Source organism: Equus przewalskii, chromosome 17 (assembly GCF_037783145.1).
Source record: "Equus przewalskii isolate Varuska chromosome 17, EquPr2, whole genome shotgun sequence".
Lineage (NCBI taxonomy): Eukaryota > Metazoa > Chordata > Mammalia > Perissodactyla > Equidae > Equus > Equus przewalskii.
In genome coordinates this window covers 24,044,769-24,058,196 of record NC_091847.1, presented here as the reverse complement: position 1 = coordinate 24,058,196, position 13,428 = coordinate 24,044,769, and the positions used below count along the sequence as shown (strand labels likewise).

Genomic DNA, 13,428 nt, shown 5'->3' with positions numbered 1-13,428 from the left:
AAGCAAGCCCTCAAAAGATAGAAAATCAATTGATGTGTCAGGAAAGGTATAAATGGTGAAATCAACCACTGAGTTGACATTTTTCCTTTTGGTATAATTTAATTTACCAGAATTTGAAAGGATTTGTGACTTTGAACATACGTAATAAACTAAAAATGGAAAGACTGAACAGATGGATCTGAAATTTTTGTAACAATACTTCAAACAAATGCAAATCAACATACTTTAGAGGGAATAGATATTCGTTGTTCTTTAGACCAATCACAGAAATTTTCAAGGAGATGATTCAAAACTATATTATCAGGGTTATGCACTGAGTAAATATTACCAATACGTAGATTTATACAGTATACATGTGTGCACAGTTATATAGAGGCAATATCTTGTTTGTTTTTTCTCTACAGAACTGTTACCCAGTTGTCAGCAGTTGAATTGTCAGTATAAATGTGCAATGATCAGAAATAGTACGAGATGTTACTGTGAGGATGGATTTGAAGTAAAAGAAGGTGGAAGAAGCTGTAAAGGTAAGTATGATGTGACTATTCAATTTTTTTTTTTTACAGAAGCTTAGTTAATAGAAATTTAATAACGTATCTTTGAACACCTAACATGTGCTCCATACAGTTCTTATGTTAACTTTTTTGTTGTTTCGTTGGGGTGGGGAAAATTCCCTTTCTTCCTTTCTTGTGTTCTTGGCTGGACTGATAGTAAAATTGACACAAGACCAGATTAGCACGAGAGGAACCCAGTTTAATACACATGTATTGGAGAGCATAAAGAAGTGATGCTTGGAGAGTGAAGAAAGCAGGCAATATATATCTTTTACACAAAGAAACATGAATTTGTGAAAAATTGACAGGACAAAGAAATTTAAGATTGGGATGCATAAGTAGTGAGGAATTTAAGTAGATTTTAGGCTTGAGGTAGTAAATTAGCACGATTTGTTGACACAGTCTTCTTGGCCCTGAATCCCCTAGCTCTGGTGATGAGGATGCAGGGAGAGTTCCTTTCCCACGGGAGACTTATTTCCTGCTTTCAGGGGGAACACAGACAGGAGGGTCAGAAAGCCCTTTTTGCTTCTCAAGTAACTTTCATTCAAAATAATCAATATGCTATTGTAGGATATTTTGAGGTGGTCTGCTCTGGGCCCCAACAGTTTGTTGAGATTCTAATGTTGGCACTCCCCGAAAAACCACGTACATAAACATTACAGATATGCGTTTATACCGATCTATTTTCAATTTGTATTGCAATAATGTCACACATGGGAAATGTTAACAATGAGAAGTGTTTAGTTAACCATTAAAACATTGGATTTAATTGCTTTAACTTCCTAAATGTTTTGTACCTGTTAACATAGTTGCAGCGTAGTAGACATTTGTTATTAACTAAGTTAGGTTAATAATAATCATGTAATGTTCTTTACAATTTTTGCACTGATAATTCTGGTAGTTGACATTTTACCAATAGCAATAATGATGAACATAAATATATTTATATATACTTTTAAAGATTGTATTTTTCCTTTTTCTCCCCAAAGCCCCCTTGTACATAGTTGTATATTTTTAGTTGTGGGTCCTTCTAATTTTGGCATGTGGGATGCTCCCTCAGCATGGCTTGATGAGCGGTGCGACGTCTGTGCCCAGGATCCAAACCGGGAAAACCTGGGGCAGCCGAAGCGGAGCGCACAGACTTAACCACTCAGCCATGGGGGCGACCCCTTATATATACTTTAAATGTCTTAATTCTTGCTTTTGAGAATGTTCTGCAGCAAATGTTTGCTCTCTGAAATCACTCCACTCTGCCATATTGAACAATTCTGGGTTACTTCTCCATTCTATCAACTCCAATTTTATTTAAATTTGTATATATATATAAATCTGATATATCTACAATGTAAATAATATATTATTCTATATGGTATTTATATTTATGTATAGATTCTATATACAGCAAAAAATAAAATATAGAATCCATATATAAAATTGAGGAATATCTGCATTGCCAGAGACACTAATAAACAGGATATTTTTCAAAGAAATTGATGCTTTGCTGATTGCTTTAAATCTTTGCTTTAATATTATCACTTTTACCTTAAAACAGAATGTTAAAGTTGAAAGAGTCCTCAGAGAGAATATTGTTCAAAATCTTAATGGCAAAAGTGGGAAAAATGAGACCTTGAACAATTAAGTGACTTACTTAAGTCCACACGTCTTCTCAGGGATAGACTTGAGACTAAAACTCAGGTCTGTAGAGCCCACTTATTCTTATCCTGAAGAGGCTCATTGCTTTTTAATGTACATTTGGGGCTTGAATTTTTAGTTTGTTGTTTGTTTGTTTTCTGCATAATACAAACGTTATAGAAATATTTATTATTAAATGTTTATCAGACCCAGTGGCTGTATAATCTGACTATAGGGAGACAAAACCAGTATATTTATTTGACTCACATCATTCTCAATCCAACATTTACAAATCATAAGATTGCACACAAAAGCCCAGACTTTCTGCAGTAAATGAGAAGTTCTGGCAACACTAGACAACTTATAATTACAAAAGTCAGCCAAATATGAATAGTCCCTCTGGACATACATGCAATTTCCAGTTCAAAACAGCACTTGCCATTTACACAGTGTAGGCTAATGTACATATACTGCATCCTTCTCACTGTTTTGCTCCACCCAACTGCTATAGGAGTCAGGATTTTCAGCTCTTTGTGCATGAATCTCTTTCTCCTGGATCTCTTAATTAAATCCACAAAAATAACCATAATCAATATCTTCTGTTCAACATTAGCAAGAAATTACACAGCAATCATTATGGAAGGTCACCAACAGAAGAGGAGCACTTTTTTACTTTCTCTGCACTCCTGGATGGCCAGATCTGAGCATCATTTATGCTTTGCTGAAGCCGTATTTTCAGGATATTCTCCATCCTTAAAGGGAGAAAGAAGGCATCAGCAGTACAAGGAATGACATACCTATTCCTTTGAGGCCAATTTTGTGGAGTTCTATCAATGTCATAGCAGTGCATTCTGGCTAAGGAGAAGGAACAAAAGAAATCATTAATCATATTGCTCTCCTGGATAGCATAATCATATCAGCAAAACCAAAATAGGAACCAATAATATTAAAGTTGAAAAATCTGTGAAAATAGATAAGAATCATTTCTGCCAGTAGGGGCTGGACTTTACCAAACTCAAGATTTAATTTATTTCATTATCACTGTAGACTTAGCTCCAAATGCTATTCTTTCTATTCCCAAAGCTTCTTACTTCAAACAAGCCATCCATGAATGTAGGCTATTACATGAAGCTAAAGGATTCTGAGAAAAGTGCAAATTACTGCCATACAAATGCATAGTTTCCCAATTTAAATGTCCCTTAGCTACTCAGCAATCCTTTTGCTTTTCCTTAGTAAACTCCTTTCTTACTTGGGACTCAGAGGGTGGGCTGAGAGTTCCTACCCTTTAATCCTGTGCTTGGTCTTTATGGTTCCAAGCCCCAATCCTAAGATTATCTAGCGGCCCCACCTTGAGTCACCATATTAGCATAGACTCAAGTGCATTACAAAGTGGCTCATTATAAGTAACAAAAGAAGCTCCTATCACTCAGAAAATTACAAAAGTTTTAGAAACTCTGTGCCAGAAACTCAGATCAAAGACTAAATATGTGTATGTTTTATTCCACAGCAGTTTAATCAACTTAACGCCACAGCCTCAAACCGTTGTGTTAGCTTCTCTCTCCTCTTCCTATTTCTGTCTCTTACTCTCACCTCTCCTTTCAAAATTGTTTCTAGGAGTCTTAAATTCTCTTCAAATTCAGTATTACCAAGCTCAGATGACCAAACTCTGTTAATAGGCCAAAGTTTGTATATCCTATTCCAGTTAGGGACACACTAAAACAAAAGCGTGTTCCAGTTAAGAAGATCTACCTTCCATTTACTGCAGTGTCCCCTTTTGCCCCTTCGCTACACCAAGGTCACTATAACAGTGTCCTAGTTGCCAAATCCAAATGGCAATTTTAAACTTTATCTTATTGGACTTCTTCATTTGCATATAACACTTTTGAACACTCTGATATTCTTGAAAAGCTTGCCTTACTTAACTCCTTAGTCTTCTCACAAAGTCTCTTTAAAAGGAGGATCATAGACTCCTGTTTCTTGACAGCCCTTTTCATGTTGGTATAGAGGAGGCAGATAAATCCTCTACCCTCTAGGTCCTTCCTGCTGATCTAAGAATTAAACTGACATGAAACAGAATAATAGGAGAAAATAAAACAAAGTTCAATAACATGTATACGTGGGAGAAACCCAGGAAAGCTGAGTAATTTGCCAGAGTGAGTGAAGCCACCACATTAAATACCATCTTCAGCTAAAGACAAAAGAGGATGTTAGGGATAGTCTTTGGGACTTCAAAGAGGAGGAAGGCAATTTACATGGAGATAGAAATGCAAATGTTTGATAAACTAGTGTTTGCTGGGTCACGTATAGATAGTGTGATCCAAGAGACAGAACTGTGATAAAAATGGGCTTGCTAGTACCTATCTGTCTATGACACCTGTTTTACATTACATTATAGTTATCTTATGGCATTAGCTCCTTCCTGGAACAGGCCTTCTATGTTAAATTCTTTTAGACAGTTAGGAGGAGAGTCAAAGTTTCTTTCAGAGTCTTTTTCTCTTAAAAAGGACACATTTTGAGGTGGCCAATTCTCATCCCCCATACTGATATCTTGAGGTATTTGCCCTAGCCAAGCTTTTCTCATTTTCCCTTTCTCTCTCTGTGGGATCTAACCCCTTGTTATTTTTTTTTTTTAAATCTAATATTCATGTGCTATTTATTCCCAAATACTCTAAGACAGGTATCACTCTATATTACCAGTCCCATATTTCCAACTATTTATGAAACAATTACTCAAGGATGCTCTACAGACAGCTCAAATTTAGCATATCCATGTCAACTCATTATCTCCTCCCATAATGTCTACACTTCTTATAAAATTGGACCACCATTCACTTCTGTCATATCCAATCAGTCTTCATATGTTGCCAATTCTATTTCTTAAACATCTGAGTCCATTCCCTCTTCTCCATTCCTGCTGCCACTGACTTAGTTCAAAATATAATGATTTCAAAATACAATTTCTTGGTGACATCAGCATGATGGTAGAGTGAACTTGCCTGGGACTCTCTCCCCTCCAACATACAATGAAAAGGGGCGTCTATATTCCAACAGAGGACATCCAAAAACAACACAGAAACATCGGAGAGACACACAGCCATACAATGGAGGGCAGAGAGGCTGGAGCTCCCCCTCAGAGGAGCTGGAATGGGGTAAGAGAGATCCTCACTCCCTCCCCTAAAGAGTGAGATCCACAACCATGGGTGACTCCATGAGGGAAAGAACTGGGGAGGGGACATTCATTCATGACAACATCAAGGACAACCAAGGGCCTGTGCAGCCTAGAGGGAAGACCTCTACTGGGTTGAGAGCTTTTTGGGGGGTGCCCTCATCAAGCCAACACCCCAGGAGACCAGATAGTAAGAGCAGAATGAGAAAGCCTGGAGAGCACACAGGAGAAAGCGCCTCTACCCCCACCCACCCCACACCCGTTCAACTGCCTGGGATCTCAGCTGAAGGCGGAGGGCTCAGAATGTGTGGCTCTCGACACCCACTCAGGGGTGATAGGTGGTAACTGCAAACAAATAATATCAGAATATGTAAGATTCAACCCACTTCCTCTAACAATATCAAACATTACATCAAATCTTCAGACCAGAGAGAAAACAACAAGTACCCAGAATTCAGTCCTGAGGACACAGAGATATGTAATTTAAATGACAATGAATTCAAAATAGCTATCATCAAAACACTCAATGAGGTAAAAGAGAATGTATAGAAACAATTCAATGAGTTCAGGAGCTACTTCACAAAAGAGATTGAAATTATAAAGAAGAATCAATCAGAAATATTAGAGATGAAAAACACAATGGAAGAGATAAAACAAAATACAGATTCCCTGAATGCTCGAGTGGACATCATAGAGGAGTGTATCAGCATAATTGAAGATAGATATGTTGAACTGGTCCAGACAGAAGAGGAGAGAGAACTAAGACTAAAATGAAATGAAGAAAGTCTCCAAGAAATATCCTACTCAATTAGGAAATGCAACATAAGAATTATAGGTATTACAGAAGGAGGAGAGAAGGAGAATGGAGCAGAAAACGTGTTCAAAGAAATAATAGCAGAGAACTTCCCAAACCTAGGGAAAGAGAGGGAAATCTGTGTGGAAGAGGCTTCCAGATCTCCTAGATAGGTCGATGTAAAAAGACCTACTGCAAGGCAGATAGTAGTAAAACTGGCAAAAATGAATGACAAAGAAAGAATACTCAGGGCAGCAAAACAGAAGAAAATAACCTACAAAGGAACCCCCATCAGACTTTCAGTGGATTTCTCTGCAGAAACATTATAAGCTAGGAGAGAATGGAAGGACATATTCAGATCTTTAAAAGACAAAAATTTTCAGCCCAGAATAGTCTATCCTGCAGAAAACATCCTTCAGATATAATGGAAAAATAAAAACTTTCCCAGACAAACAAAAGCTAAGAGACATTGTAGCCACGAGATCTCCCCCTACAAGAAATCTTCACAAAGGCCCTCATACCTGAAAAAAAAAAGGGAGACAGGGGTCACAAAACACAAATAAGGAGTTAGATATGTAGACAGAATCAGAATAGGATAGTGAATACTCAAGTATAGCATTAAGCTAAAGGGAAGGAAAACACCAAAAACAAAGATAAGCCTGTCATTTTAACCACAAACTCACAACACAAGATGGAATAAGATGTGAGAAAAACAACTTAGGAGGGGAGAAGGCAGGGGATTGAATCAATTTAGACTAAGGAAATAAGAGGCCATCAGAAAATGGACTATCTTATACACAAGATTCTGAATATAAACCTCAAGGTAAACACTAAACAAAAAAGCAGAACACATATACAAATAATAAATAAGGAGAAAACAAAGAAACACATCATGAAAAACTGCATCATTCAATGGGTAGACCAAAACACAGATGACAAGAAACAAAGGAAATGTAGGAAAACTGGAAAACGAGTGATAAAATGACAGCATTAAGCCCTCATACATCAATAATCACCCTAAATGTAAACAAATTGAATTCTCCAAGAAACAGACACAGAGTGGCAAGATGGATTAAAGAACAAGACCCAACAATAATGCTGCCTCCAGGAACTACATCTCAGCTCCAATGACAAACACAGGCTCAGAGTGAAAGGATGGAAGACAATACTCCAAGCTAATGGCAAACAAAAGAAAGCAGGTATTGCCATGCTTATATCTGACAGAGTAGACTTCAAGATAAGACAGGTAAAGAGAAACAAAGAGGGGCAGTATAAAATGATCAAGGGGACACTCCATCAAGAAGAAATAACACTTATATATGCACCCAACACAGGAACACCAAAGTACATAAAGCAACTATTAACAAACCTAAAAGAAGATATTAATAATACCACAATAATAGTAGGAGACTTCAACACTCCACACACATTAATGGATAGATCATCCAGACAGAAAATCAACAAGGAAACAGTGGAATTAAATGAAAGCTAAACCACTTGCACTTAATAGACATATATAGAACATTTCATCCAAAAACAGCAGAATACACGTTCTTCTCAAGTGTGCATGCAACATTATCAAGGATAGAACATATGTTGGGAAACAAAACAAGCCTCAATAAATTTAAGAAAATTGAAATAATAGCAAGCATCTTTTCGAATCACAATGCTATAAAGCTAGAAATTAATTACAAGAAAAAAAACTGAGAAAGGGACAAAGATGTGGAGACTAAACAACATGCTATTGAACAACCAATGGATCATAGAAGAAATTAAAGGAGAAATCAAAAATATCTGTAGACAAATGAAAATGATAACATACCATATCAACTCTTTTGGGATGCAGCAAAAGCTGTGTTAAGAGGGAAATTCATCACAATACAGGCACACCTTAACAAACAAGAAAATTCCCAAATAAGCCATCTCAAATTACATCTAACTGAATTAGAAAAAGAAGAACATACAAAGCCCAAAGTCAGCAGAAGGAGAGAAATAATAAAAAATCAGAGCATAAATAAATGCTATTGAAACAACAAAGGCAGTAGAAAGGATCAGTGAAAAAAAAGAGTTGGTTGTTTGAGAAGATGAATAAAATTGACAAACTCCTAGCTAGGCTTACAAAGAAAGCTTGGATAAACAAAAATTAGAAATGAAAGAGGAGAAATAACAACAGATGCCATAGAAATACAACAGATTATAAGGGAATACTATGAAAAACTATATGTCAACAAAATGGATAATCTACAGGGAAATGGATAAATTCTTAGACTCTTACAACCGCCCGAAGCTGAATCAAGAAGAAACAGGCAATATGAATAGACCAATCAAAAGGAAAGAGATTGAAACAATAATCAAAAGCATCCCAAAGAATAAAACCCCAGGACCTGATGGCTTCCCTGGGGAATTCTACTAAACTTTTAGAGAAGATTTAATACCTATCCTTCTCAAGCTATTCCAAAAAAACTAGGGAAGATAGTACACTTCCTAACACATTCGATGAGGCCAATATCACTCTGATACCAAAGCCTGACAAGGACAACACAAAAAAAGAAAACTACAGGCCAATATCACTGATGAACATAGATGCAAAAATCCTCAACAAAATTTTGGCAACTTGAATTCAGAAATACATCAAAAGGATCATACATCGCAATCAAGATGGATTTATACCAGGGACACAGGGATGTTTCACCATCTGCAAATCAATCAGTGTGATACACCGCATCAACAAATTGAGGAATAAAAACCACATGACCACTTCCACAGATGCAGAGAAAGCATTTGACAAGATCCAACAGCCAATTATGATAAAAACTCTTAAAAAAATGGGAATAGAAAGAAACTACCTCAACATAATAAAGGCAGCATATAACAAACCTACAGCCAACATCATACTCAATGAGCAAAAACTGAATGCCAGCCCCATGAGAACAGGAAGAAGACAAGGATGCCCACTATCACCACTCTTATTCAACATAGTACTGGAGGTTTTGGCCAGAGCAATTAGGCAAGAGAAAGGAATAAAAGGAATCCAAATAGGGAGTGAAGAGTGAAACTCTCACTGTTTGCAGAGACATGATCTTATATATAGAAAACCCCAAAGAATCCATCAGAAAACTAATAGAAATTATTAACAACTACAGTAAAGTTGCAGCATACAAAATCAACTTACAAAAATCAGTTGCTTTTCTATACTCTAATAATGAACTTACAGAAAAAGAACTTAAGAATACAATTCCGTTTCCAATCTCAACTAAAAGAATAAAGTACCTAGGAATAAATTTATCCAAGGAGTTGAAGGACTTATACAATGAAAACTGTAAGACATTACTGAAAGAAATTGATAATGACATAAAGAGTTGGAAAGAGACTCCATGCACATGGATTGGAAGAATAAGCATAGTTAAAATGTCCACACTACCCAAATCAATCTACAGATTCAATGCAATCCCAATCAGAATCCCGATGACATTCTTCATGGAAGTAGAAAAATGAATCCTAAAATTCATATGGGGCAACCATAGACTCCTAATTGCTAAGGCAATCCTGAGAAAAAGGAACAAAGCTGGAGGTATCACAATCTCTGATTTCCAAATGTACTACAAAGCCATAGTCCTCAAAATGGTATGATACTGGTACAAAAAGACACACAGATCAATGGAACAGAACTGAAAGCTCAGAAATAAAACTGCACATCTACAGACAGCTAATCTTTGGCAAAGGTGCCAAGAACATACAGTGGGGAAAAGAGAGTCTTTTGAATAAATGGTGTTGGGAAAACTGGACAGCTACATGCAAAAGAATGAAGGTAGACCATTATCTTATGCTATACACAAAAATAAACTCAAAATGGATCAAAGACTTGAAGATAAGTCCTGAAATCATAAAACTTCTGGAAGATGATATAGGTAGTACACTCTTTGACATCAAACTTAAAAGAATCTTTTCAAATACCATGTCTTCTCAGACAAGAGAAACAAAATGAAAAATAAACAAGTGGGAATTCATCAGACTAAAGAGCTTGTGCAAGCCAAAAGAAACTAGAATCAAAACAAAGAGACAACCCACCAATTGGGAGAAAATATTTGCAAATCATATATCTGACAAGGGGTTAATCTCCATAATATATAAGGAACTCACACAACTGAACAATAAAAAAACAAACAGCCCAATCAAAAAATGGGCAGAGGATATGAAGAGACATTTTTCCTAAGAAGATATACAGAAGGCCAATAAACACATGAAAAAATGTTCAACATCACTAATCAGGGAAATGCAAATCAAAACGACGCTAAGATACCACCTTACACCTGTTAAAATGGCTATAATCACTAAGACTACAAATAACAAATGTTGGAGAGGATGTGGAGCAAAGGGAACCCTCATACACTGTTGGTGGGAATGCAAACTGGTGCAGCCACTGTGGAAAACAGTATGGAGAGTCCTCAAAAAACTAAAAATAGAACCACCATACGACCCAGCTATCCCACTACTGGGTATTTACCCAAACAATTTAAATTTAACAATCCAACATATGTAACGTATGCCCCACCTATGTTCGCTGCAGCATTATTCACAGTAGCTAAGACATGGAAACAATCCAAGCGCCCATCAACTGATGAATGGATAAAGAAGATGTGGTATATATATACAATGGAATACTACTCAGCCATAAAAAAAGACAACTTTATCTCATTTGCAACAACATGGAAGGACCTGGAGGGAACTATGCTAAGCAAAACAAGCCAGACTGAGAAAGACAAACACCAGATGATTTCACTCATATGTGGAATATGAACAAACACACGGATAAAGAAAAGAGTTCAGTGGTTACCAGGGGAAGGGGGGTGGGAGCGGACACAGGTGTTAAAGGAGATCACTAATGTGGTGACAGTCAAGAAATAATGTACAACTGAAATCTCACATTGGTGTAAACTATGAACTCAATTAAAAAACCGGAAAAACATACAAACAAAAAAACCAAAATACAGTTTCTTGTCTGGAATTAGCACATAGCTAATTTCCCAGGATCTCTTCTCTACATTCACTAATTTATTTTGTATGAGTTTGTTTAGTTTTAAAATACAAAGTTGATCATATATCTAATCTAATTAACGCTTTCCCAATGCCTATGTATAATGTAAAACTCTTTAGTTTAGCATATAAGTAACTTTATTATCTGGCCCCAAAACTACTTTCCCAGTGTCATCTCTTACCACTTCCCTTAAAATACTCTTAATGCCAGTTGACTTCTTACACTTCTTTGAAATCCCCACTATGTCATCCTAATAACTTTTCACATACTGTTTTGTTTAATTGGAATGCCCTTTTCCATCTCATCCCTTTTTATTTACTCTAAGAAAATCTAAGTCATCCTTCAAATTCAGCTCAATATGCAGTCTTCACTAAATATCCTCCCTCCAATTCCAAGCAGGTTCACTTCTCTATGTTTATATCGTAACCAGAGTACACCTCTATTGTAAGGAAATGCATAGAATCAAAATTATATTTCACTAGATTGTTTTACTTAGAGGTAGGAGCCATGTTTTATCAATTTTGGTGGATTAGTATAGTGCATGGTACACAAGACAGACTCAATATACATATGTCTAAATTATTAGTTGACAGAATTTTTTTTTTTTAATTTGCCTGCTCAGTTAAGAATCTTTAAGTACCTGCTATTTATAGAGATTTGAACAAGATGCTGGGGGGTCAAGTATAGGGAGAGGAAGAAGGGGAGAAATAGAAGGAGGACCTGTATATTAAAATAAAATTTAATTAAGATGAAATTTCTCTTTTCAGCAAGTGCTTAATAGTTTCCACTTTTTGATTTTGTGATGGTGATTTGCATAGCTTGGCTCAGAACGCTTATTTAATCTGTTCATTGAAAATCATGTTACTAGACTAATTCTCTGTTAAACTAGTGAAAAAGTCACTGTCATAAACACCAGAACTAGTCAACAAATATTCATTGGAGTACATTTTATACCTTTGCAAACATATCCAAGGACTTCTGTCCTGTCCATCAAAAATGCGAATAAATTCTCTTTTAAAATAAAAATTTGATATTAAATTTGACCTTGTATCTCTGTAGCTACTAAAGCAGCAATGAGTTTGCCTTTCAGTTGGTGTGGTTTTGAAAAGCCTTATTAGAATTGGTTCTTCCTTTTTCAAACTATAGCCTATTTTCAAAGTTTTAAAGAAATGTTTTCTTCAAGGAGAAAAACAAGTTGCCCAACGATGTCTGTTTAGCAATGCCTATGTATAATTTTCTTTTCAGATCAAGATGAATGTGCTATTTATGGTACATGCAGCCAGACCTGCATAAACACATATGGATCCTATGCCTGCAGTTGTGTGGAGGGCTACATAATGCAGCCAGACAACAGATCTTGCAAAGTCAAAAATGGTAAGTTATCTTTTTTGTCTTTCCAGAATTTCTTATTTCCTTTCTACAATGCTTTTTATTAGAAATGTAGTAGAGCAATATGGACTTTGAAAAAATAACTTTTTCCTTCATTTTAATTCACTGATCCGTACTTAGAAATCCAGAGCAGTTCTTTTAGTTGTCACTGATCATTATAAAACTCCCTCCATTACAGGAAGTTTCTAATTAGCAAAAACCTGTTGAAATAAAATGGATTAATTGATTTGAATTACTCACCTTTCTCGTGGACTGTGCAATAGATTCCTAACTGATTTCTGTGAGCTTTTGCTTTCCCTCCAAAATTCATGCTCCAGGTAATAGTTATAGTGATCTGCTAAAATATAAACCAGATTATATCATTCTCTTGTTTAAAATCTCCCAATACTTTCACTCACCTTGAGAATGAAATCCATACTTCTCATGGGAACTATAAGGGCCTAATGATCTGATACCATTTACCTGTCCAATCTCATCTCCCACTACTCTCTTCTTTCATCACACACCACCCTTGCTGGTTTCCTTGTCCTTCTTCAACCATGTTGCTCTTGCCTTGTAGTCTTTCCATTTGCTGTTTTATCTGCCTGCAATGCTTTTCCCTATGATATTCACATTCTTATCATTCAAATCTTGGCTAAACTGTCATCGTTCACAATGACCTTCTCTGACCATGCTATTTAATGGTGCCTGTCTTCTCCATCACTATCTTATTTCCCAATTTTATTTATTTATGCATGCTTACTCTATCACTATTTGATTTTTCAATTTTATTTTCTTTATAGGACTACCATTTGAAATGAACTCATTATATATTTGTTTATCATCTGATTTCCCCAGAATAATGTAAGCATTTTGAGCATAC

At 36.1% G+C, this 13,428-nt stretch overlaps 1 protein-coding gene across 3 annotated transcripts in view; it reads left to right on the top strand.

The window, feature by feature from the left end:
- Nucleotides 1–13,428, top strand: part of LRP1B (LDL receptor related protein 1B) — a 1,824,802-nt gene that overhangs the window by 821,782 nt on the left and 989,592 nt on the right. For all 3 annotated transcript variants that reach the window (XM_070581263.1, XM_070581262.1, XM_070581261.1), the window contains 2 exons: nt 405–524; nt 12,423–12,551. In XM_070581263.1, the coding sequence (XP_070437364.1) occupies nt 405–524; nt 12,423–12,551 (249 nt within the window). The remainder of the gene's footprint in view (nt 1–404; nt 525–12,422; nt 12,552–13,428) is intronic.